Here is a 27,652-nt window from a genome sequence, read left to right as displayed (position 1 = left end):
CTATGAAATGTCATTTGAACCTAGAAGCCATCATAATAGCCAGGGACTCCCAGGCGTATAAGTCAGACATGGCACAGTGTAAGTATTGTAAACATGGAGCTTGATCTACCTTGCCTCCCTTCTGATTCCTGAACTCGACTCCTGTCCTCACTCTCAAAGAGAAGCTCTAGCATTCTTCATTCCCTTGGAGCAGGTTCAGAGAAGAATCACAAAGATGATTAAAGATTTAGGGAAAATACTTCTAACTGAATAATTTCATTTTTGGCTGCTTTCACCTTGCAAATTCTTGGAGAAAACATGAAAAGAAAGAGAAGTAGAAATGCATAATATAAAATACTTTATTGAATTCACATGTAACTTTAATGCTGATATGGTTAGCTGTGTATTTTTTCTCCTCTTGAATTTTTCCTATATCAGTCCTATCTCTTTAGGTTGTTGTTTCTTGTGGGGTAGGGACCATTGCTGGATATGTTCACCTGTTCATCCCTGTGTACTATTAATAGATAAGTGTTTTTGATGATCTGACTTGCTTAAAAGTTATGATGTCGTCTTGTTGTCTGTGCAATGAAGTCAGAAGCTCTTGTGTGATGTCATTGTGGATCCTACTTACCACTTTGAACTCATCTGTGAGCTCTCCCTTTCTAGCTCACTTGGTCCATGCTTGTTTGTACTTAGTGTTCCCCAGGCACCCTGTGCAACTTTACATCTTCACATTTCTGCTTGCGCTTTTTTGCCCAACACACTCACAGTCATTGATCAAGGCCAAATGTGAAGTCTTCTCTTTTCTACACCTATCCCTCACATACCCCAAATAAACAGATTAAACTCTTCTTTATTTGCCTTATATTCATATTTCTGGTCTGTTTCATCTTGTAAGAGTTGTCAGTTTCTCCAGCTAGACTGAGAGGAACATACTTTCAGTCATACAGAGTAGGCACTCAATAATGTCTGGTAAAAGTTTAAAAGTTACTTTTTGTATGATGATTAATGGTTGTATGTGAAAGTAGCTGTTAGCAGGAGCAACGATGTGTAATGAGTGAGGCATTGAGAAGGTGATTAGTTGAAGAATGGGAAGTGTGATCATAGGCAGGAGGGCAATAAAAAAGGGAAGGGGTAGGAAGGCAAGTAGAGACAATGCCGACATACAGAGTAGGAGGAGTGATCTGTAGGCAACCCTTGGAGAACAGAGGTGACTTGTATTTGCTATTAAGGTGGGCAAGGAGTGGTTTCAGTTAGTGAAAAAGGAATGGTGATTTTATTCATTTTCCTGCTTGTGCTTCTCTAGGGTTCAAGGTTGGGTTTAGTACCCATCTTGATGTGAGACTCTTAGATTCTTTATACTCCATTTTAAAACAGAGCTAACAAATTATAGTGTTATTTCCTGCTTTTGTTATTTTTATGTTTTTTTTTTTTCTTTTAAAGTGTTGAGACCTTGCCTTTTCAACTCATTCATCTGTTCGTTCTTAAACATTTTTTTTTTTTTTTAAGGAAAAAGAAATTACCTGATTCTTTTTCACTCCATGGATCAGTTATGCGACATTCACTTCTGAAAGGAATTTCTGCCCAGATAGTGTCTGCAGCTGTAAGTATTTTGTTCTTTCTCTCCAACTTTATAACCTGCAGTGGCATAATTAAGTAGGAATGAGCATAAAACAAAGCACAGCTCTTCTCTTGGCCCGAGGCTTAAGAAAAATAGAATCTGGCTTTCATGGTTTTTGTATGATTATTTTTGACTCCTAAGACATGACTACACATCTTGACAAAGAAATTAGTACAGTCATGAAAATAAAGATCTGCTCAGAGTTTCAGGTATACCTAAATGAAATATGGCATCAAGCCTAAAAGAAACACTGTTTGCCTTTTCTTTATATTCTTTTTCAGGTTAGTTGCCATTTTGTGTGGTTGAGATACAGTGTTTGTGTTTTTAGTCTTTTCATATGGAGAAATGATTGATCAGAATCTTTTACAACCCAATTTTTTTCTTTTGAAATCACAAGTCTTTTCATGCACTTATATCACTTATTCTTAAAACTATGAGAGTAGGTAAAGCTATGTCCTATTTTAAAATTGAGAAGACAGGCTTAGAAAGGTGATATTAACTTGCCTTACATCATTCCATTAGGAAGTAGCAGAATGATTACTCAAAAATTGGTGTTTTTGGCTCCAAGTTTAGAGCCTCTTACTGTGAAAAGAAAGTGACATTGGTGAATGTGGCCTTTGTATAATGACTAGAACAGAATATCTACAGCCTTTTTTGAGAGTGCCAAGTTAACGTAAAAATATTTAATAGTGACATTAGACATTGATCAAACTTTCCTTTGACCTCAAAGCTCATACTTTTAATCTTTCAATTCTAGTTTTCTGAATTCAGTATATATATAATAGTAATAATCATAAGGTCAGATTATTTGGGAACTTTGATGTGGTTTTATGTTCTTTTCATGGAATTTAATTGGTATTTTATGTATTCAGTTTGGATAAGAAAAAAAGGTTTCAAGGACTGGCATTACAGGTCAGTGGTAGAGCACTTGACTAGCATGCATGAACTGGAAAAGAATAAATAAAAAATAAAGGTTTTGATTTTTGAAGAGGGTAAGAGGTTATTACAGGAGTGGCATTGTGACTCCAAAATTGCTGTACAATTTTCAGGTTTATCAGAGGAAGCTCTTAGTGTAGACACCAAAAAAAAAAAAAAAAGGCATTCACTCTGGGCAACTGATGTATACTGACCCAGTTTTTGTATCATGAGATCAGTTTAGAGAGATGGTCAAGCAATGGAGGAAAGCTGGGCAATTGTCCTCCCTTTTTAGGTGGAGAGTAACTCATATTTGCCAGAATAGGAACCACCTGTTGAGGATTACATTTCCATGACGTTTTCTGAATTTAATCCTTATGTAGGTGATGAAATTCATTCCTTTCAAAATCAAGATGAACCAGAACAGTCATTTGACCCACCTGTGCAGTTTTAAAAATATTTTGAATAATGGAGACTGAACTAAAACTCAGACACTGAACAATGATTAGATAAATCTGTTATTTAAAAGGGTTTCTCCTCCCTCTTAAAGAGGAGGGGAAAATTCTAATAAATCCCAGAGTGTTTGCATTCTGTTCTTATTTCATTGCTATGGCTGAGCTCCTTTGGTATGTTAAAATGAAAACTGCTTTTCCTTTGACAGTCATCATATGGTGCCTTCCTAATTTTGGATTACCAGCTCAATTTAAATTGCATGCTTTTCTGTGATGGTTGGTTTATTAACATGTAAAGCTAGTTATATTTTTGGATATTTCTCCTGAGGAGTTGCTCAGTAGTGCCTTCAGCATGATGGTTAGTGATGTTATCAGGATTGCTTAGAGCCTTGATTGTCAAGGCTTTGGAGTCTAAGCATGAAAAAATATTTAAGAGAGATGAAATTTTTGGAGTTGTGAACCTCATTTTTTAATTTAGGAATCCTTCTCAAAGTGATGTGACATGACTATACTAAAAATTAATTAAACACAACCTTTTAAGTTTTTTTTTAAATCATAATTTTGATGATTAACCTTAAGATACTATTGATACCTTAGTGTGGTGTGTTTTTGTAAATATGTTCAATGCACAAGAATCTCCTGAGGTGCTTATTAAAATGCAGATTCTTGGGGATCACCCCAGACCAACTGAATTGGAATCTAGTAGTGTAGCATAGGGTTCTGCATTTTAACAGGCATCCCAGGTGATTATAATGCAGTCTGGCTTTTGAGAACCACTACTCTAAGATGTTGCAGCACCAATACTAAAATTCTGAAATCTCTAAAATGCTTCCCACATCTGTGCTTTTTAGCTTTTGAAGTCAGATGACTTCTGATTTCATTATTCAGGTTCCATTTTGAACAATAGCTTATGTTTTTCTTCTGCTGTCTCCTCTTTTTCTCTGTCTGGGACACAAGTCAATCATATATCATATATTTATTGCATACTTCTTGTCAGTCACTATGTTAGGCATGCTTCACACTCATACACCTACCCACACCTACCTGGTATGCTTTTCTCGAGAACATTGAATCCAGCAACCTTGGTGATTGTTGTTTCTCTTGGTGATTGCATGTTTCTCAGCACACTAAAGTTTCTTAGGTTAGTTCCCAGGAAGCTCTACGAAGTTGGGTAATAGATTCTGTCTTCTGAGATGTTATAGTAACTAATTGACCACATTGACAGGGACAAACAAAACAGTTGTAGAAATGATGTAGAGTGCCTGGTCTGGAGGCTGAGTTTGAGACCTAGTTCTAACACTTACCGAGTAGCCTTGGGCAAGTCAGTTAAGCTCTTTGAAACTTGTCTCTTAATTAGAAAATCAAAATAATACTGATGCTTCTATTTCTACAAATTTAAGAAACAGTGTAATATATGTGTGTGAAAGCCATTGCTACTACAGTGATCACTGCAAGCTGTTATTGTTCAAAACTAAATATCAAATAAATACTTTTTTATTTATATCATTCTTTTTACTTCTTTTTTTTTTCCTTCAGTACTGGGGATTGAACCCAGGGCCTTGTGCTTGTGAGGCAAGCACTCTACCATTTCAGCCATATCCCCAGCCCTTTATATTATTCTTTATGTTAATTCTTAACTTATTTATTGAGATAAATAAGGCAGTATTTACTACTTCTTTGAACAGGAGAGGACACCAAAACCCAGAAAAGCTAGGGGACTTCCCCACAATCAGAGTTAGTGGTTAGGAACTGAATTAGCCCTTAGTGTTTTGCCTTCTTATGCTTAAGAACTAAATGTACACTGCTGGGGTTTTACTTGAGGGTTAATAGGTAATCTGCTGGATAGGAAGCCCGGACTTTGAAGTAGAATGTCTTAAGCAGGTTTCCTTGTTGTTGTTATTATTTAAAATAAATTTCTTTTTGCAGCACTGGGGATTGATCCCAGAAGTGCTTTACCACAGAGCCATATCCCTAACCCTGCCCCTCACCCACCTTTTTGGGTTTTTGTGTTTTTTTTTTTTTTTTTTTCCTTCTTGCAGTGTTGGGGATCCAACCCTGGGCCTTCTGCTTGCGAGAAAAAGCACTCTGCCAACTGAGCTATTTTCCCAACCCTCACCCACCCTTTTTGAATAGGGTCTTGCTAAGTTCCCAGTGTTGACCTTGAACTTGAGATCCTCCTACCCTAGCTTCCCGAGTCCTTGGGATCACAGAAGTATGCCACCAACTCTGGCTTCCCTTTTGTTCAATTTTCATAGACTCCTATCATTTTGGCTCTCTAGTTAGACTTACAGTTGTTTACACTATAGAAAACAGAACCTCTTACCTATCTTTTTCCTTTCCATTTCCATTTATAATCAATACCCTTCCTGAAGCATCTGTTATAGTTAGTAAAATAACGTCCACTCTCATGCTCTTTCAATTTTGTTGATATATACAGCTTTTGTAATTTCTCTTAGTTGAGGGTAAAAATAAAGATTCTACCTTTTGTCTGAATTAATTTGGATTAAAGTATATGTAAAGAGGAAGCCTTATACCTTTTTCTGTTTTAAGATGAGAATATCTTTTCAAATACCTTTTTTTTTTTTTTTTTTTTTCCATTTAGGACAAAGTAGATGCTGGCTTGCCTACAGCAATTGTAAGTACACTTTAAACCTTTTAAAGTAAGCTTTTTATTTGATTGGGTTTTCTTAGATTTACTCTTAAAATGCTCAAAGTTTTTACATAAAATATTATGATAATAAATTCCTAAGTCATTTTACTCTCACTAATCAGGTTTAAAATTTGTCCATGTTGAATGTTTTCTTTTTTTCTAATTGTTACTTTTTGGGCTTTTGTTTGAGATGCAGATAATGGAACAGTGATTAGCCTTTTCCAGGTTTATTTGTATGTAGTATCACCCTACCCTTCTGTAATCTGGCCTCCCTTCTGTTGTAGGGAGTGGAAAACAGCATTCAGTGAAATCATTTTGTGGTAAATAGTACACTTAACAACTTTGGATTTCAGTGCCAAGTCTGCCAAATAGTAAATCTGGGGGGCGATTGTAGAGAATGGGGGATATTGAAAGCACACTAATGTGCTCTTTTCTTAGTCCTGTGACTGGCTGGTTCTTTTGTTTGTTTGCTTGTTTTGGTGGTGGTATTGGGGATTGAACCTCCGACTTTATTGCATGCTGAGCAAGTACTCGACCACTGAACTACATCCCCAGCCCTCCTGTGGCTTTCTTTTTAATCAGTTGCTTGGTGAGGAAATGGGCTAAGATTTTAACGTTTCTGGTACACTTTGGCTCCTGTGGAAAAAGTGGACAAAAGTGCTCTCATCCCTTGCCCAAGCCTTGTAGAAGGCTCTTGCTTGGGTTGAATAAGTGCGTCTTTCTTTGTCTGGATCCTCATATTTTTTGACTCTTTTTTAAAGTGTCTTTAAAGATGACTAAGTGGCATGTTTTTGCCTGTAATATTGAACATATGAAATTTTGATCATGTTTCCCTTAGAGTAAATTTAGAGGGATTCTCAGAAATAAAATGTCCTGAGTTTCATTTCCCGTTTTTACCTCCTAGATGAAATTCTTGTTATTTATAATGTTGATATATCATCTGGTGCCTAGGGGAAGGCAGGCCAACAAATTCAATTCTGATTATTTCAAGAACTTTGATGCAATATTTTAAAATGTAATCTTCCTTTTTGTTTTCAGGCAGTGTCCAGTCTGATAGCTGTGGGTACATCTCATGGATTGGCTTTAATATTTGGTAAATTTTCTAAGTACTTTTTTTACTTTTAAATATTAAGAATCCTTTTGGGTTTTATATTCCTTAATCACATGTTCATAGAGGGCTTCATTTACATGAACAAAACCAGAAAAACATAAAAGGTATGTAATATTGAACATATGAAATATGTCAATATGTCAATATTTTTATAGTTAAGATTGCTGGGTGCAATTGTTAGTGCCTGTAATCCCTGCTACTTAGGAGAATGAGGCAGGAGGATAGTTGGTTCAAGGCCAACCTGCCCATTATAGTAAGGCCTTCATCTCAAAAAATATGTACATATATTTATAGTTAAAAATTACTTAACTCACAGCTTCATTTTACTACCTATTACAGGGTTTTTCTTTATGAATTTATAAGCTATCATATTTTTTGACTTCCTGCAGACTTATACAAAAAGAACAAAGTTGCTAGGAACTTTGCCTTGTCATCTTGTCTACCTCCAGTTGATGATGGTGGTGGTGGTGATTTTTTTATTCTAAATCATACTCCCAGTAATGGGTGTTTCAAAAGATCTTGAAGGAAAGGAATTCCCCAAGGTTTATAATTTTCTGTAATTCTCACTGACAATAAATTTGTTTTTGTTTCCATTGTAAATCCCTGTAAACTGAAAAAAGAAATTTTTTTTGTCCACAATTACATTGTTAGTTGAGAAGACAATATGGGTAGTTTCATTTTTATAGTAGAAGTTAGTTAAATTTTTTCTATTTGCGACTTAAATCAGTTTTATTAGTTCTTTTTTTCCATTTAAAATCCATTAGATAATATTTTTCTGTCCCTTTCAGTGTTCTTTTCTAGATTCTAGTGTTCTTTTGCTTTTTGTAAATGGAAAACCCATTAATACTGTATTTAGTAAGGAATGTTTGATAAGGATTACTAGAGAATACTTTAACAGAACTATAATTTGATCTCTGTAGAGCCTCGCATCTTTGTATGAATGACAACTAGTTATTTTCTGTTACCTTTGAACAACTTAGCTTTCTATTTATAATTTTTTTATTATGCCAAAAACTTTATTTAACATGTAATGCCTACTCTTTTCAAAGATGATTGACTTAAATAACAGTTTTATTGCTTGGGGATCAGAAGGACAGAAAAAAAATGTAATTTACTTGAAAGAACTTTAGAGTTGATTCTTTAAATAATACTTTTTTCTTACTACATAGTTGATATATATTCAGAGGGGAAAATTTAGAAAACATAGATGAGCAAAAATTGAAAATATAAAATACCAAATTCTATTCTTCAGAAATAGTTCCTAACATTTCTGTATAACCTTCTAATCTTTTCTTTATATATGTATATATATGTATTCCCAAATGGAATCTTGTTATTATCTACTTTTCAATATAGTGGACATCTTTCCATGCAATTATGTATTAATTCCATACAGTTGTGTGTGTGTGTGTGTGTGTGTATATATGTGTGTGTGTGTGTGTGTATATATATATATATATAAAACATTCTAAATAGATATGTTGTATTTTTTTGAATAGATTCATTAAAATGTATTTAGCCATCTTCTTTCATAAAACATTTGGTTGTTTCTAAACAATGTTATGACAAATGTCTGTGTTTCTGCACTTTTGTACATATGATCACTTCCTTAGAACAATTCCTAATAGTTGAACTGCTTGAGCCAGGACATGAGCATTAGTGACTTGTGATAGGTATTATCTAATTGCCTTCAAGAAAAGGTTTACCAGCATGGGGTCTTGTATCAGGTATAAGAATATTTATTTCCTCTGAGGGCATAGTTGATATTAGATCAATATACTTTTGGGAAAGAATCTTAGAGGTTTTTTAGTTCAGTCCTCTTATTTTTCATATAAGGTAATTGAGGACCAGAGAGGTTAAGTGACAAGCACAGAGCCAAATTCAGACTCAAAGAACCCCAAATCCTAGCTCAGTGCATTTCCACTATTACAAGCAGTCATCCTGTTTTGAGAGCAAAGGAGGCAAATTCTAAGATATGAAGGAAAAAAATAGAAAAACTAAGGTGGTTGAGGATAGACTATAATGTATATATTTATCTGTCAACCAGAATGGATGTTGATTTGTTTTTGTTCCTACTTACCAATACTCATTTTTTTCTCAACTCAATCTGCTTTTAACATCCCTTCTTTATCAAGAAGTTGTACAGATATGTTACTGCTTATAATCAAACCCATGTGGAGCTTACTGCAAACAAATTAAAATGAATACTTTAAAAACTAACAGAGGAGAAGAATACATTATCTTTTGATACTGTCTCCTTCATTTCCTTGGGCCTGCTTTCTGGTATTTTAGATTCCCCAGCAGCTTTCTTATAGATATGATGAAATAGTAATCTTTTATTAGTCTCATAGAAAAGTATGCCAAAGAGAACATTTTGAGAAAGAATCATAGTATTCTGATTTGTACTTTGGGTTTTAATAGTGCAGTTAATAAATTTTACTCATTATGGTTTGTAGGAAGCAGATGTTTGGACAATGCTTCTTAACAAATGGATTAAAATAGGCTTGAAAGCCCAGAAACAAATAGCAGACACTATGAAGTGTCTAGACTAGAGATCTGGGTTAGAGCTGATCTTTTAAAAATATCTTTGTTGATCATAGAACAAGGTATAGCAGGAAGAACAAATATAGTTCTTTTGAACAAATATAGTTCAAGTACCACTAGATTGTCTTTGAAATAGAGGCCTGAGTCATTAAAATAGTAATTGTTATAGTTTCTTAAAGTTTATATGTTGCCTGTGCTCTTATGGAATTATAGATATATGGCATTTTTTGTGTGTCTGAGTTCTCACCCTATACAGGGCCTCGAAAACCTAAATCTTAATATAGATGTTTTCCTATCCCAAGATCCTTTTGTTTTCATTCTTTTGTTAGTGTACTTTAATAGATCATCTTTTTGAAGTTGTTTTCATTTCTAACTAAAACATAGATTTACTTGTTACTTACTTTACTTAATATTTAATTATTACTCTGCTATAATTTGATTATGTATTTTCTCTTTCCCAGAACCAATACCTGAATATAATCATAAATGCTAGAGACACCATTTAATCACATTTAGTACCATTTTCACAGTTAACTAAAGCTTGTCACACCTTAAAATTTTGCCTGCATTTTCTCTGAACTTTTGAACTGATTTATTTTTTTCTCTCTTTTGATCTTTTCTTCATGGATTCAAAAGGAAAAGGTATAGTAAATTTGGTTTGCATGAGTGCTTCTTTTGACCTTTTAATACCGAAGAAGAATACTATGAATTAGAGTTGATGCCCTCTTCTGGATAAAAAATAAATAGCTAATTGAAAAATAGAGTAAAACCAATAATTGTGAAAAACCGTAAACATGTGTACCTCCACATGTTTTAACTGGAAATATATGTTTCCATTTTTTTCTATTCTTTTGATATAGTCCAAAGCATTTTCTTTGAGTTTGTATTTGCCAGTTGGAGGTCTGCAGCATCTTTTTTGTCAAAAACTTCTTCAGTAATGGATCATGTAAAGTTGAGGCTCCTTGAATCAATCCATGAGTACAAAATTCTGTATTTTAACAAAACCTTGCTTCATCTTTTCCTGTTACCTGTCAACACCCTATTTCATAACAGTTTTGTAAAGCAACTTGAACTTAAACTTTACCAAGTTTTTCTGAAACATCCACTTAATATTCATAGAAAAAACACTTTATTTTGCACTCTTTTCCATCAGTTTATGTTCTGTTTGTTTTAAAGTATGTAATGTTAAAATGGCATGAACAGGTATAGGAATGAACACAACCAACTCTTACTAAACTTAGCATTCTAAAAGGTAGGTGATTAGCTGTGAAGATTCGGTGAGTGTGCCCTGGTCTTCAGTCAGTAAACCTTATGAGAACTTTAATTCTGTGAATTGGTCAGATTGAGGTCAGGTAAAAGTGCTTTTATTGTTTTAGGACCATTGTGAAAAATGTTTCCATTAAGATCTCTTTTCTTTTCCTTTGGCTGTAATGAGTATTTTAGTGTGAATAAAGGGTAAGAAAAGAGTAGTATTGAAGAATGATGAAAACTGACAAATTAGAGCTCTACACGCACAAACTTGATCCATTCTAGTATGTAGGTATTTCCTTCTTTGTCTATGGAACTAATTAAAACAAATAAGGAGTGAAGAAATAGAAGGTTGGGTTCATTTTGGTATGTGGAAAGAGTTATAAATTCTTCAAGTATGTTCAAATTTAGATTTTAGAATTATTATAAACTTTTACATTATTATGACTTTGTTGTTCAGCACATTACACTTGAGCTCAGAATATGCTGAAATCTACCCTGAGAAAATTATCATTTGAAAGATATGCAGGTAGAGTATCCCTTATCCAAAATACTTGGGATCAAAAGTGTTTCAGATTTTGGAGTTTTTTTGATTTTGGAATATTTGCATAGACTTTACAGAATAAGCATTCCTAATCCAAAATCCAAAATGCTTCAGAATCCAAAACTTTCTGAGGCTCAGAAAGTTTTGGATTTTGGATCATTTTGGATTTTGGATCATTTTAGATTTTGGAATTTTGGATTAAGTATGCTCAACTTCTAAAAGACATAGGTATAATTCATTGCAGAGTCAAATAGATGGGCTTTTTGTGATATCTGGATTTCAAGTTCTCGTAATTAATTGGTAAGCTATATTATTGTCATTAATAATTCCTTGCATTTGTACCATTTGATACTTTTCAAAATTTTCTAGGCATTTTGTTGTTTAACCTCTATTTGAACTCTGAAGTTTGAGGGGAAACTGATACTCTTCATTTCATATTTCTTGCCTGGGTCACTTGCTTCATAAGGATGCTCTCCAGTTTTTTAAATACCAAGTCAACAATTTCAGACAGCAATAATTTTATGTGACTTTGCAAACAAATTCAGATTTATTAATTTAATACCTACTACGCAATAGTAGACAGAGAAGGCTCCAGAGTGTAGGTGAGAAGAGAACTTTTTCCTTTTAAGTTGGTGAGATCCAGAGCAACATGGCAGAGCTCTCACTTACACCTTTCTTGCTTCTGTCCAGGTCCTTTTGTTCTCTCCATGTAACTAAAATTTAAGTGTTTTAAAAGGCTTTATGTTTATTTTAGCCAAACACTTTCCCCCAGAATTGTCCAAAATTACCTGGACTACAGAAGGTTTAGTTACTCTTATAGGAGAACTCACTGTCTTCTATCCACAGACATTCTACCTTTTCTGAATTTAGCCTAAATTATATAACAGCAAGTTTGTTAACATGGTACCATAAAGATAGATTGTATAAATATAGAATAAGAGAGAATAAGAATTGATAAATATCTTTGTAGTTACATTTTGTATACAATCCATTGCCTGCCTGCTATCACTTGCTACTTTTGAAAAGTACATAGATGTCATCAATAAATTAGTTTGTAATAGAAACCTAGTAATATTTGAGGGAAATTAAATTGGTCCCTTTGTGCTTTAACTTTACTAATTTATTCCTCTTTGCAACACAATGAGGTAATGGGTATTTTCTACATTATACAGATGAAGATAGATTAAGAGAAATTAAGTAACATTCCTAAAATTACCTAGACATAGTTGAAATGCCTGCAACTCTCTAGGAGTAGGGGTGGAGTTAAAATTCAGGTATCTCAATTCACAGCCTTAGTACTTGACACAAGGACAGTACAAAGAAAACAAATACATTGTAAAAGTCTAGAAAAAAGTTAAGAGCATTTTCATTGACACAGATCTGTAAACTGTAAATTTAATACATTTTTCTGGAGTGATCAAGGCTGATAATTTGGTTTCCTCTCCTAATTAGGTTGGAGTATGGGAACTACATTCAGGAAAGCAGAGACATGTGTAGGGTTTTAATCTAGAAGTTAGATATGTCCTTCTCTTTCCTTCTCCTTTCTTCCCTTATTCTCTATTTGATTGTACTTAATTTTCTTCATTCTTTCCACCCCTTATAAGAATACTTAAATTACTTAAGTATGACTTTATTAAATCAGAAAGCAGTAGCAAGTGTATTGGTGGATTAGAACACTAAAAATTTTGTATCTCAAAGCAGGACTGGACTTCATAGGATATCAGCAGTGCTATTTAAATACCAACCTGTGCCTGGAAGGCAGGCAGCCCAGAAGTCCAGAGACTTCTTTGTAGGGCTGGTATGAGATTTCACATCAGCCTCTCTCTTTGTCCTCTTATTTTCCTTTACTTGTTGCCTATATACATGACCAAAAATAGTGGTATACAGAGAATACTGTTGCTTAACCATCATGTTGTGACAGTTTGCAAATTATGGTTTGTGTCTAATCCACTAACTCTATGTTTGTCCTGACACAGTAAGGATCATGAAGGACGTTACTATGGGTAGGCAAGTTCAGTAGAGTGAAAGAAAAAGTGATGTCATATTTAGAGTCAAGGAAGTCATTGAATAAAGGGAAATTTTAATAATTTGGATTATTTTGAGGAGAGGAACACCAGTCTGGATGTATGGAGAAAAACCTAATTATATAATTCTAAATATGAAATAAAGATGATGACTTTTTAAAATAAATCAGGCCTTGTTTATTTATGAATTGATTCCTTTTTGAATGTTTATCTTGGAAGGCTAAAATCTAAAGTGATGTAAGAAATATTATTTTCTGTGTACTGGATATGGTATAGCCATTCATTGTTGCAGAACTCCTTGGTGTTGAGGATTACTATTAGAGCCAGCTTATTAGCATAGGAAAATACTCTTATGACATTCACTTTGGATGGGTGACCTACCTAGTATTATATCTTACACCGGAGAATTAATATCTTTAGGCTTTTTCTGATAACTAGATTTACTCTTTTATAAGAGTTGCAGATGCGATAGCTCTTAGGATGATTGTCAGATACTTCTGAGCCCAAGGCATCAAGTTAGGTATTCTGCGAGTGTTAATTCACACATGGTCTTAGCTCTCACATTGGCTGTAGGGTAGTAGGGGAGGTAAGCCATATCCTAATACTTACATGTAGATAGTTATAGGTGCTGTAGGAGTGGAGAACTCCAGGTTGTGAAGTGTGTTCTTTTGTTTGTTTTGTTTTTCTAAATAGTTAAATTTTGTAGGCATGCTTTCTTACATTTGAATTTTTTAGTTTCATTGTTTTTGTGAACTCTTTACAAAATGCGCATTACCTAGAAGAAGCCCTAGAGCAATTTTTAAAAATTATTAGATAACAAAATTTGATGTTTGAGTGCCTCCTAGAAAAATCAGATTCTTGCCTTAAAGAACTTAATCTAGTAGAGATTTCTCTTATTTGCTTTTACCATGTCAAATGTTATGCTTAAAATAATTTTCTGAAGTAGTTTAAAATATTTTTAATATTATTTATACTGTTAATTTGCTTAGTAAAACTTTTCTTCATGGATAATATAAATGTAAATTTTAGCCAACATCTAAATTAATGCATTGTGATTTTTGAAATTTAAAAACTATATTTAAAGAAGGTGGTATTCCTTGTAATCTTACATCTTGAAAGTGGCAAGAAGTACAATTCTGGGATGAGGGAGTTGAAAGATAGTTTGTTCAGAGAGGTAGGACTTCTTATAGACTTTTTGACTTATCATTATCAAATTTTGTATTATGTTTCCCTATAGGTCCTTTTTTTCCTTCTATCTGTTTTATTAGTGTCTTAATGCCTAGCTTCTAGCAGAGGTTCAATAAATATATTTTTAAGTGAATATGAAAAAAATGAATGTTTATCATCTGCTTCTTTTGATTCTTACCACTTCCCAAGTCTTTGAAACATGCGTAAACTATATTTACTTATACACTCCCATTTCTTTCACTTGACTCTACAAACTGCTTTCTTTAGATCAGAATCAAGCATTGCGACTCTGCCTGGGTAGCACAAGTGTTGGAGGTCAGTATGGAGCCATCTCTGCCCTCAGTATCAACAATGACTGCTCACGACTTCTTTGTGGCTTTGCTAAAGGACAGGTTAGATGCAAATCTTCTTTCACTTGTAAGATAATGTTAAAATCAATTTAAAAAAAATCTTTAAATCAGTATTTTGAAGACCAAAATAATGTATTATGAAATAATGTCTATAGAACTAACCTGATATTGCTCAATCTGACTTTTGTTTTATACAGATTTTTAAATAATTGTTATTGACTGAGCTAGAGTCTATAATTTTTATATTCTAATTCATGTGTCTCTTTTAACAAATAACTTATGTAAACCAAACACAGTATTATATAGAATGCATCTCCTTATGTGGTAGTACATGATTGTGGCTACTTTTAGTTATACTGTTTCTGTTTTCTGTATTATTATTTCTGTGTTCCTTGGTAACTATTTTGGCATTTTTTTCCTTTCTACTTTTGAAACTGGAATAGGTTGTAGTTTCTCTATCTTCTGATTCATGCATCACTGGCTGGTTTGGCAGTGAGCCTTTCCTATAATTTTTACCAGTGCTAAACAGATTGACTTATTAGAGAAATCTCTCTTACCTCTCAGTATAAGGACAGCATTTAAAATCTAAAGGGATAAATGGGTTGGACATGGGTAGATGAAGATGGAAAAAGGCTCCATGCTTTAATGGATCTGCAACTTTTAGGTATGTTTTAACTTTATGGTTCTTTGCCTGCAATGTTTATAGATGAGAAATAGATTATTTCATCCAGAAGGCAGGATACTTAAATCCAGAAAAGAGCAATAAATTTGTTTTTAAAGCACTTAGTTGTCTTATAGATCACCATGTGGGATTTGGCGAGTGGAAAACTTCTCAGATCAATAACAGATGCTCATCCTCCAGGAACAGCAATATTGCATATAAAGGTAACAGCTTTTTTTTTTTCTTTCCTGCTAAAAATCTTCATTATTATGCCTTTGTGTCCACTTTAAATATATTCATCTATATTGGTAATCAGAAGCCAAAAAGATGTATTTAACATGAAGCTGAACATTATTTGACCCAACAAGATATTTTCTCCAAGTTAAAACCAGAGATGGGCTAAGATGGAAATATTTAGCTGAGGATTGTCTTGAAGTTTAATAAATATAACAGCAGAAAGGGCAAATTGATGTCATTGTACGCTACAGGTTGGCAACAAAGACAGGCAGCACCCTGCTGAAAACTCATATGGAGATCTTAAAAGGTCTTTTTACTTTTGTGTATTCTGCCAAGTTTTTATTGCTGAGGTGCTGTGCTTTGTCACCCTTTGTTAGGTGATGCCTGAGTCTCAGGGCACCAATTCTGAAAGAACCAAAGTTTGGATTATGTTTAGAAATAATCTTGGTTTATTTTCTTTCAGGGCTCTAAAGAGAAAACATTAAGGTCCTAGTCTTGATTTTTCTCCTTCTAGGCCTGAAAAAAAAAGTAAACTGACTTGGGTAACAGATTTCATTTATAAATACGTGTGAACCTTGGTTCATATGTGCTGGCAAGCCCACATTCAGAAGCATTGAAAAGGGGAAAGAACTATAACTGGGGAAGTCTAAAATCAGATCTAGATTTTAATCATATACATATCTTGTTGCTTAGCTCTGCAGAGCTTTCATACATGCACGTGCTTTTTAAAGTCTGCAAGCATCTGGAGTTTATATATCTGCATCTAGGTTAGTTACAAAAACGTCTTTTGTGACAAAGCAGCATTGAAGCATTTAGTAACAATGAAAACAATCAAGAAAAACAAAAGTAGAGAGAATTTCTCCACTTTCAGTACATGATAGTAATTTATCTTGACTTCTTTTCGTATGGCATGTGTCAACTTCTAATAGTTGTAGTTGCTTGTGTATATGTTTTCTCTCTCTCAACATGGAAATATCTTTGAAATCAGAATGTTTGTCAATTATTTTTGTGTTTTACCCCTAGTAACTGCTCAATAAATGTTTGATTGAAGGAATAACTAGTAAATAGCTAGTCCTTTTGCAAAAACAAAAAACAAAAAAATGAAATTATGAGAAGCAATAAAAAGCAGAAGAAATAAAGACAGAGAGAAAAGAGAAGGATGTGTCTGAGATTAGAAACATGAGTAGGAGCCACTGTGTTGTTGGGGAATAGTGATGAAGGTGTTTGCAGACACACTGACATTAGAGAAAGATATATATAATTGAATTCTTCTGAGATTGGTCTTAGATTGACAACAGCCACTTGCACTTCAGTATTCCTAACTCTTTGTTCTCCAAACTTAGCCATATATACCAACAATAACAGTTTGGATTTGCATCTTTTATGTATATGTGTGTGTATAAGTATATAAATGTACTACTGTACTTTTTTTAACAAGAAAAAAATTTAAAATATATATATTTATATAATATATTATAAAATTTATATTATATATAATTTATATAATAATATTTATATAATATTTATATATATTTTTTTTAGTTGTTGATGGACTATTTATTTATTTGCAGTGCTGAGAATTAAACCCAGTGCCTCACACATACTAGGCAAGCACTCTACCACTGAGCTACAACCCCAGCTTACTACTGTACATTTTTAACCATATTATGTGCACATACACAGGAAATAGAAAATCAAACTGAAATACAATTTCTCTTATTTTTCCTACACTCTAGTGGACCATCTTATGTACACTCCTAGTATACATGCTTCCACTTTGCCAACTGCTCATCTAGACTTTGAGAGCAAATAAATGGGACTCTTTACCATGTCTGTGTGTGGAGTTGAGGAAGAAGAATTTTACAGTGACTTCCTGCATCTCAAACATCCTAGGATGGTTTACATGGAAGCCCAACCTTTGGGCTTTGGGAGGCTAGTTACTATAGCTGATACAAGCTTCACTGTTTCATTTTGTGTCCTGTATCATTTACCTCTCTGGATAGTGTATTGTGAACATTGTTTGTTAATCTGAATTTTCCAGTTTAGGTAATACTACAAGTATACTTTGGAAGAAGATCAAGGAGATAGCACAGTTTGGGAAAAGTTATATAAAAAGTTAACAAATGGTATGCCTTGCCTTCATGTACAACCAGAGAAACAGCATGTATCCCATTTGTTTACAATTAAAAAAAAAGTTAAGGTGTTGTAGATAGATATCTTGGGATTAACTCTTTAGTTATTCAGTAAATTTATTCAGACAAGTTTATTTTCCAAAGATTCCAAGTATCTTTTACTCTCTTTATTCTGGAAAACTAGGCAACTGCCAATGCATCCAAATGATCCTATTCATTACCTTAAAGTAAGAACTATCAAACCTTAAAGTAAGAACTTAAGTAGAGAATTTTAGGGTTTATTTCTGCTATATTTTCTAATTTTCTTTTATCCTGATGAAAAGCAGCTTTGTGTTTTGAAGGCCTCAGTTTTTTTTTTTTTTTTTAAGATATTAAACCATTTTTACTCTAAATAATGGTAAGTTTCTATGTTTAGCATGAGAATTTGAATCTAGAATTTCAAACGCTAAATGTATATATTGTAGATTTTTTTAAAAAATTTTATTTTTTTTCCCTGAATCATCTTAACATTTGACTGGTTATTTAAAATTCTATAAGAAAATAAATTCCTTCTCTGTTTAGTTTACAGATGATCCAACTCTTGCCATTTGCAACGACAGTGGAGGCTCCGTTTTTGAATTGACATTTAAGTAAGGGACGAATGACAGTAAAAATACTAACAATGATTTAATGATCTGAAATTGAACATGAAGAGATCTGGACAGTCTGTGATTGGAAATAGGTTATGACTGTGTATTACATTTAGCTGGAGAGGCTAACACATGGAATTCCATGTGGAAGTTCCATGATGTTATCTCCGTAGATCTGAGTTAAGATTCTAGACTCCTACACCCCAGGTGATTCTTAATCTGTTGTTTCGCTTGAGAACTGCTAGTCTGGAGTAGCTCACTAGTTTTAGTTTAGGCCCCAGGCCCAGCTGATTATAACCATAATGACCAAGTTTAAAAAATCTTATTTCTTAGAACTGTTCTGGTTACTCTTTAAATTAACAAAGATTGTCTAAATACATGAGAGAACATTTACGAAGCTGAAGTTAAAAAAAAAAGAAAGTAGAACATAATATTCAATATGTATTACATTTCCACAGTTTCTTTAAGTTTAACACATTTTTGTTTCTTGTATTTCTCATAGCCTCTAAAATACTGAGCATGAAGTATTCCTGAAAAAATACTATTTGTTGAAACATGGGTCACATGACCTGTTTTCCTGTATCTAAAGTAAATGGGATATGTAGCATTAGACAAAATATTGTCTGTAATTTACTTTCTCCTCATGTTCAAAAGAAAGTGCTTGGATTTTAAAAATACTATTTATTTATTCAGCTAATGTTAATTAAGCATCTTCTGTATATAGGCATTTGTCTGGATGCCAGAGTTATGGCTATAAACTAGGCAAAGTTCCTACTCTGATAGAACTTACATTTTAATTGGGGTAAGGATAGGGTGACAGGTAATAAACCAACACATAATGAAATAACTTTAGGTAAGTATGATTGCTGTAAAGAAACTAAAGCAGGTCAGTGTGCTGGAATGCACTTGAGGATAACTCAGAAAGACCTCTTTTAGGTGACATTTGAAAAAAGACCTCAATGATGAATTGGTCAACAGATGACAACAAATGCTGGAAGAGAAGCATCAGGCAGAGGATCATTAGAACATAAAGGCTTTGCTGTAGGCACAAGATTGGCCTGCTTGGGCAATGCAAATGCAGGCGTGGCTGGAGCTTGACTTTTTCAGGAATGACAACAGTGGGAGAGGAGTGAAGGTAGAACCATTTGAAGATGTGGGTAAAGAGTTTGGATTTCATTTTAGATACAGTGGCAATCCAGTGGAGTGTTTTTAGCAGAAGAGGGATAGATCTGACCTGTACAATAAGAAAACCCTGCTGTTGTCATGTGGAGCTGGATTGTTGTGGATGAGAGTAGGAGCTGGGAAGTTGAAGCAGTAGGCCAAGCTGGAAGTGATAGTACCGTGAATCATTACTAAATTGGTTCTGAACGTTTTGGTTACATTTTCAGGAGAGTAATGGGAGTGAGAACTTGTGAATCTAGATGTCTCTTCAGTGGTTCCAAGGGTGAAGTTTGCTGTATTGAGCCTCTGCATTCCAAGCCTGAATTGAAAGATCATCCCATCACGCAGTTTTCATTACTGGCCATGGCATCCTTAACAAAGGTGGGTAAACATAGAGGATGTAACTCATAACTTCTAGATGTTTGAACACTAGCAATTTGAAAATTGCAAAGTAGATATTGAAAATAGTATTTTTTCTCCCTAAAGATCCTGGTCATTGGGTTGAAACCATCCTTGAAAGTATGGATGACTTTTCCCTATGGACGGGTAAGTATACTTCTTCATCTTGGCAAAAGGAACAACTGTGTCAGGAGGTTGGGGGAAATGATTTTTAAGGAGCAATTCTATGAGATCATCAGAAATCTAGGTGGTATGGATATCAGTGCTCCAAAAGACTGTTGTTTGGACTTCCTTAAGGTCACCAAAGCAGAAGCTTGTGATTATTACAGTGCCTTGTGAACCACAGGATCTTATATTTTCATCTTTATCAGTTTGTGTTTTTCTCTCATAAGCAACATATAACTGGCTTTTTATTTTTAACCTCCATGTGATAGTCTTTGTGTCTTCCTGTCCTGGCATTTTGTGGTCATACCTAATTTCATGCATGGATTTTTCCAGCTTTAGTCACTGCCCTTTTGAGGGCAGTAAAATTCTCTTATTGGTTTTAATGCTGGAGGATAAGTTGATGTATTGAGTTCCAGCCTTGATTTTCAATGTTTGAAGGACATTTGTTTTTGTGTGACAGCTGTCCTGAGGCAGAATTATGCTGTCTGATGCTTTGACGCTGAACTAATCACTGTAATGTCCAACATAAATTGCTACTACATATGCTTTCCTTGACTTCTGCCTGATATGTTACTTTAGGGAATGTTACTTCCCAGAATGTACAGTTGGCCCTATATATTTGTTGGTTTTGCATCTGTGGATCCAATCAGCTACACATCAAAAATATTCAGAAAAAAATTATATCTGTAGTAAATATGTACAGACTTTTTTTGTCATTATTCCCTAAACAGTACAGTATTATAAGTATTTGCATAGTATTAGGTATTATAAATAATCTAGAGATAATGTAAAATATGTAAGAGGAAATACATAGATTATATGCAAATACTATGCTATTTTATATGAGAGACTTGAGCATTATGGATTTTAGTATCCATGGAGAGGGCAGGGGTTCTGGAACCAATCCCCCCAGGTACCAAGGAACAACTATATTATTCATACCTCAGTTTCCCCTTTCCTACTTGGCTTTTGAGAGACTGTGATCTTCTAATGTACATACGAAGAGAGAGGTACTGATGGAATGGCATGGAGCATAGGACTCTGCTAGTTTGGAAAGCAGCCCCTATACTGAAGGAGCTCATGTTTGTTTTCTAGTTGGTACCTTGTGTATCTCTGGGCACCAGCGTCTGTCCTTTTAGATGGCAAAGCTGGCTTCGATTGATGTTAACATTTCTTAGGTTAGCTTCGTTGACTAATTGAAGTTTTTATCATGGTATTATGTGTTTGCATCTTTTTTGTGTGTTTCATTGGTATTTTTCCCAACATTTTTTTATGAATATTTTCAAGCAAATAGAGAAGTTCAAAGAATTTTTCATTAAATGCTTGTGTACCTTGCCATCTAAATTGTCATTTTTACTATACTTTATTATATATCTGTGCATTTATTCATCAATCTACCCATCAAACTATTTTAGTTTTTTTATGTATTTCAGAGTAAATTGCAGAAATCAATACTCTTTTTCCCTAAGTATTCAGCAAGCATATCATTAGGTAGAATTTAATATTTGTTTAGTTTTTTTGGTATAAAATTTATATACAATGAATATATAAATCTTTAGAGTACATTTGCTGAACTTTGACAAATGAATTTATTTTTGTAACTGAAACCTCTATCAAGATATAAAATATACCTTCAACCCAGAAAGTTTCCTTGTGACATTTCCCATTCAGTCTCTGCTTTGTTGGAATTTTTATGAGAAATTGGGCAAAGTTTTATCAAGGATTACTAGTCAGAGTTTTCTCTTTGTTTTTCTTCTGTTAGCTGTGATGAGTTTCTCTTTTCCCCACTCCCTTCTCTCACTTAGATGGATCCTTCTAGTGTTCCATTGCTGGCCTGGCACTTTGTAGCAGTGCATAATTATGTGAATCCCATGCTTGCTTTCTGCAGAGGAGATGTTGTTCATTTTCTACTGGTAAGTCCTAATAATGATGCTAGGTCTATTACAAAGTCTGGTATCATAATTTCTTTTTAATGATTCACCAGTAATTTAATATTGTGTCAGAGAAATATATCTTACTATCACAAGTCTCTGGAGAGTGACTAATTTTTATTTAACACTTTAATGGTTAATATAAAAAAGGCTGATTATCCTTAGCTCTGTAACCCTTCATTTTTTATTTCTCAGTTATCTCTCTTTTGGCTGACAAATAATTAATGGTTTATCTATATGTGTAAACGTGAATGTGAACATATCTGTATTAATGCTCTCTGCCTATATGTCTGTGTATTAGAGAACAAGTATTATTGAGCGCCTGCTGTGTTCTCAACATTTTGATGAACACAAAAAACAAATGAAGATAAATAGGGATATAGTTCAGTGGTAGAGCGCTTACTTAGTGTGCATGAGGCCCTATTAACTCGCCAGCACCACAAATCAACAAATAAAGCAACAATAATAAATAAAAACCTCTCCACTTGCTCTTACCTTCATCCCCTAGAGAGTGTGCAACACTCTGCCTTCCATCTTTGTGAATCTAAGTCTTCCAGGAACCTCATGCAAGTTGGATAATACAGTGCCTGCATTAAAAAAAAAAAAAAAAAAAAAAGTATAAAACATAATTTCTTCTTTCTCACAGCTTACAATATTGTTTGAAAGACAAAACCATTATGTTACCAGTAGAAAGAACAGTTTATACGTTGAACTATATGATGAGAATTAAAATTTGATATAAATTCAAGTACAAAGAGGTTAGAATGTTCTAGACAGACTTTATAAGATTTGGGGGAAAGGAGATAAAGTGAATTGAGCTAAGACTGTAACCTCTTTTCAGGTTCCTAGTTCAGTGGAGCAAGTGCACCACTGTCCATCTAGTTTCTCCAGCAAGAAACCTAGGGGTTGCACTTCAGTTTCCTTTCTCCCTTCAGATATGCTCCATCACCACGACTGTCGATTTTACCTCCACAATCTTGATTTTCTCCTTTTTTTGTCTCCTCCATTGCTGCCTCCCCTGTCTAAGTCACGCGCATTACTGGCCTAGACTCTGCAATAGCTTCCCCGCTAGTCTCTGGCCTGAATGATTTTACTATGCTGTGACTTCTTCTGGGAAAGTTCTGTTTTCTTTTCCATTTATCCTAGCTCATGAACTAGCCTTCCCCTACCTGAACTAAGTTAGTGCTTCCTGCTCCATATACCTGTAAGATGTTTTCCTTTGATTACATTTAGCACTTTTATTTTTTTGTTTTTTTTTTTTTTACATTTAGCACTTTTAAATTACTTGTTTAATGTTTTTCTTCCTCGCTAGCCTAAAAGTTTCTGGAGTCTAGAGACCAACTCTTCTGCTCTATTTCCAGCCATTGGAAAAGCATCTGTATATAGTAGATGCTTAATTAATGTTCATGGAATTAATGATAGGGTGAAACCTTTGGTACAAAATAAAATTGAATGCATGGGGTGGATCCTGGTTAACGGTTGGCAAACTGTGACCCCTAGGCCAAATCTGGATAGCAATCTGTTTTTGTAAACAAATTTTTAGAGGAACCATAGCCATGCCCATTCATTTATATAATATCTTTGATTGCTTTCTCACTGTAGTGGTACAGTTGAGTAGATATGACAGAGACCGCATAGTCTTTAGCCTAAAATATTTGCTCTTGGGCCCTTCACAGAAATAATTTGCCAACCCCTGATCTAGATTATAAAATGATTGGCCTAGATTGGTAATGGGGAGCCATCACAGGTTCTTAGGTAAAGTGGTGAAGATGTGATGCAAGTTGTATTTAAGGAAAACCAGTAGCAAAAAGAACATGGAAGCCAGGCACAGTGGTGCATGCCTATTATCATAGTTGCTCAGGATTCTGAGGCAGGAGGATTGCAGGATTTGTTCAAAACCAGCCTTAGCAACTTAGCAAGGCCCTAAGCAACTTAGTGAGACCCTGTCTCAAAATAAAAATTAAAAAGGGGCTGGGGATGTGGCTCAGGTTGAGTGCCCTGAGGTTCAAAAACTGATATAGAAGTAGGGAAATTGAAGGATTTGCTCTCATAATAAAGCAGGTGCAAGGTGCTTAAACAAAGATGGTTGGTTGTAGAGAGTTAAGGGACGATACCCTGAAAGGCAAGGCTTATCATCCTGCTGGATCTAGGGACTGAAGAACATAATTGAAGCATCATATCTCTACATTTTTAGAGTCAAGAATTACTCAAAAGGAGATTGTTTGGTTAGCAAATAATTAGGAATGATTTCAATATTGAGTTGAAAGTGAAAGTGAGACTCTCAAGGGTTACGTCAGGGGATGTTCTATGAGGAAATTGTAGGTCTGAAGTGCAAATGAGAATTTCAGGACAGAGGAGGTAGTGGAAGCTCTGAAAATCAAAAGCTACAGCATACATGGTATGTTAGCTTTCTGTGACTATAAGAAAATACTTGAGATAATGAACCTAAAAAAGGACAGATTTATTTTTGAATCACAGTTTCAGAGGTTTCAGTCCATGATTGGTTGGCCCTGTGCCTTTTGGGCATGTGGTGAGGCAATATATCATGCTGGGGAGCAAGTGGTGAAGCAAAGGAAGAGGAAGACCAAAGAGAAAACCCCTGAACTTAGCAAGAATTAGTTCTTTTGAACCTTTTCAGATGAATAATTATCAGTGGAATAGAGATAGGAGATAGATTGTAGAGCCTTGTTAAAGAAATGGGCTTTTGGAAGAGCAAATTCAAACAATCATAGTGTAAGAGGAAAGAGTATGTTTAGATAGTTATCTATAAGAAATAAATCAAGGACAGGGTTTTGGGGAGTGTTTTTTGTTTTTAGTTTTTATTTTAGGATGAAGTCGGAAACATGTTTGAGAACAAAGGGAAAGTGCCCTTAAGATTATTTTTATTTTGTGATGGTGCTGGGGATCGAACCCACATGCTAGGGAATCACTCTGCTACCAAGCTGTGTCCCCAGCTGGGGAAGGGCCTTAAAAAGGAGGAGCAACATTAAACAGTGATGGAGGGGGTTAGGAGTTAGAGGTCTTACAGATGAAGTGTGATATTCTTTATGGACTTTGGAAAATCTTGGGGGAATAGGCAATGTGGGCATTGATCTTACTAGTTTATTATGTACACTTTCATTGTGTGCAACATATGATCATTTTACTGGAACATTGTTTCATCTGGGGCAGGTGATTTAGTGAAAGCACTGTATGAAGGGCCACATCAAGTGATTTCAGTTTTTTTTAAGGTAACAAATGAAGTCAACACTGCAAACAGTGGGACTAGAAGGCAAAGAGCAATTGAGACTTAAAGACATCTGGCACGCTACTATGGGAGCATGCAAGAAAAGGCAGATTAAATTGAATGTCATGAATTCCAGGTGGCCAGGTGTATCTTGTGCTTTATTTTTCTTCGTCAGTGTTGTATTGCCTTGGAGCAGAAGTAGAGAAAGAAAATTATGGGGATGATTGAGGATTATAAAGTGTATATATACACACATAGAAATAAAATATTAATACTAGAAGTTCTTTTGGAGTAAGTTTTTAAAAATGTATGTATTGGTTTCTCTTATCAGTATCTGGGGCTTATCTATATAGAATGGGAATCATACTCTAGGTAGTGTATAATTAAATATTTTTAAAAGTCCTTCAACCAATAACTGATGTTTAGATTGTTTTCATTTCATCATCAGGTTAAGAGAGATGAATCTGGAGCCATACATGTGACTAAACAAAAGCACCTTCACCTATACTATGACCTCATCAACTTTACTGTGAGTATCATTTAAATTGAATACCCCTGTCTATTTCATGCAGTTGTTTTGAATACATGGTATATTAAAGCTACCAGGACTTCTGCCTTGAACAGAAGGATCATATACATACAGGCAGAGGTGAAATCCTGCTTATATTGAATGATACCACATAATTATTGTCTTTTGTCTTTAAGATCTGATGTCTTGCTGAACACAGACAAGACCAGGAAAAGTTTTCTTTGATGTGTTGATTAATTCAAAGGGCAATCTGAGTTCAGAAGTAGTTGGGTTTCTTTAGGATCATTGCCCCACTTTCTCTATGAACACATTTTTGTATTTCTGAACTCATCCTATTCTTGTGGTTAAAAACTTCACTGAGTTCTCTCAATACTTGATATCTCAGTTCTGAAAGACATCTTGGTTTAAAAAACAGCTGTCTTTTTATATCAATTTATTTTCCTTTTTCAAACAATGTACTAGGTTTGAGAATAGTGGAATTATAATATTTTAAAAATTCTTTCATTACTTTTTTTTAGGACATCAATAGCTGTATCCATTGAAATATTCTGTATACACATGAATAGAGGCAGCCCTCAATATAAGGGAAGACCTCATTTTTCCAATAAAAAGACTAAATAAAATTGTTTTTTCCCTCCAATTTGGTCTAGTTTTTCAGGATGTAGATGAAATAGATATTTTTTTTTATAATTTATGACTTATTAATTTAGTTGTACTTTGCATTTTTCCCCCCTCAGAGACAGTCTTGCTAAAGCTGGTCTCAAACTCCTAGGCTTAAGCAATCCTTCTTCCCCCTCCCAAGTAACTGGGCCTATTGGCATGTACTTGTGGACCTGACTTTCACTTTGGGTTTTGTTTTGTTTTGTTTTGAGGCAGGTCTTAACTATGTTCCTCAGGTCGGTCTTGAACTCCTTGGATTGAAGCGATCCTCCTGCCTGAGCCTTCTGAGTTCTGGGACTATAGGCAGGGACCACCAGACCGTCTCACATTACGTTTTAAACTCACTCATAAACTATCAATTTAGAAGAAGTGATCCTCTTGCCTTATCCTCCTGAGTTCTGGGGCTACAGGCAGGGACCACCAGACCTGTCTCACAGAACTTTTTATTATTTTATTTTATTTTTTTTAAATTGAGATATGATTTTTATTCCCAATGTAAATCTACATCATGTACAACCACAATAATGGGATCCTAATTGGAACAAGTTATTCTATGTCATGAATTTTAAAAAAGACATTCAACCATACCCAAGCCTAATAGTCCAAACCCTGTAAACATCCTGACCTTGAGTTTTCTTCTAGAAGTGGAAGCAATAGCCAATCTGTTTTTGTTTTTGTTTTTGTTTATTTTGTTTTTTTAATTTTTATTTTAGACTGCATTTCAATTCATTGTACACAAATTGGGTGCAACTTTTCATTTCTATAGTTGTACACAATGTAGATTCATACCATTCATGTAATCATACATGTACGTAGAGTAATACTCTCAGTCCACTATCTTTCCTTCCCCCACCCCCTCTTCCTCTATATCATCCAAAGTTTCTCCATTCTTTTCCCCCCCCCCACACCCCCCCCCCCCCCCAATTATGTATCATCATGCACTTATCAGAGAGAACATTCAGCCTTTGGTTTTTTGGGCTTGATTTCTTTCACTTTGCATGACATTCTCCAACTCCATCTATTTACCAGCAAATGCCATAATTTTATTTTTCTTTATGGCTGAGTAATAAGTGTTGGTGTGGATTTGGGGGGAAAAGGCACACTCATACATTGCTGGTGGAGTTGCAAATTGGTGTAGCCACTCTGGAAAGCAGTGTGGAGATTCCAAACTTGGAATGGACCTACCATCTGACCTAGCTATCCCACTTCTTGGTTTATACCCAAAGGACTTAAAATCAGCATACTACAGTGATACAGCCACATCAATGTTCATAGCTGCTCAGTTCACAATAGCTA

The 27,652-nt window shown here is 34.5% G+C and overlaps 1 protein-coding gene across 5 annotated transcripts in view; it reads left to right on the top strand.

Annotated features, from left to right (window-relative positions):
• The window catches only part of VPS8 (VPS8 subunit of CORVET complex), a 262,885-nt gene that overhangs the window by 18,406 nt on the left and 216,827 nt on the right, over positions 1-27,652 (top strand). For 4 of the 5 annotated variants that reach the window (XR_013757268.1, XM_079100598.1, XM_079100596.1 and 1 more), the window contains exons 5-14: positions 1,489-1,582; positions 5,570-5,602; positions 6,656-6,710; positions 14,544-14,668; positions 15,425-15,511; positions 18,218-18,285; positions 19,674-19,827; positions 19,933-19,992; positions 21,816-21,923; positions 25,616-25,696. Coding sequence is in view for 4 of the 5 variants with exons in the window: in XM_079100598.1 (XP_078956724.1) it covers positions 1,489-1,582; positions 5,570-5,602; positions 6,656-6,710; positions 14,544-14,668; positions 15,425-15,511; positions 18,218-18,285; positions 19,674-19,827; positions 19,933-19,992; positions 21,816-21,923; positions 25,616-25,696 (865 nt within the window). In the remaining variant the exon portion in view is untranslated. Of the gene's footprint in view, positions 1-1,488; positions 1,583-5,569; positions 5,603-6,655; positions 6,711-14,543; positions 14,669-15,424; positions 15,512-18,217; positions 18,286-19,673; positions 19,828-19,932; positions 19,993-21,815; positions 21,924-25,615; positions 25,697-27,652 lie in introns of those variants that run through there. The other variant, XM_079100599.1, reaches the window with a different exon arrangement.

This window comes from Sciurus vulgaris (assembly GCF_902686455.1).
Source record: "Sciurus vulgaris genome assembly, chromosome: 10".
NCBI lineage: Eukaryota > Metazoa > Chordata > Mammalia > Rodentia > Sciuridae > Sciurus > Sciurus vulgaris.
The sequence above is the reverse complement of the archived record's forward strand: the minus strand, read 5'-3'. Positions and strand labels throughout refer to the sequence as shown.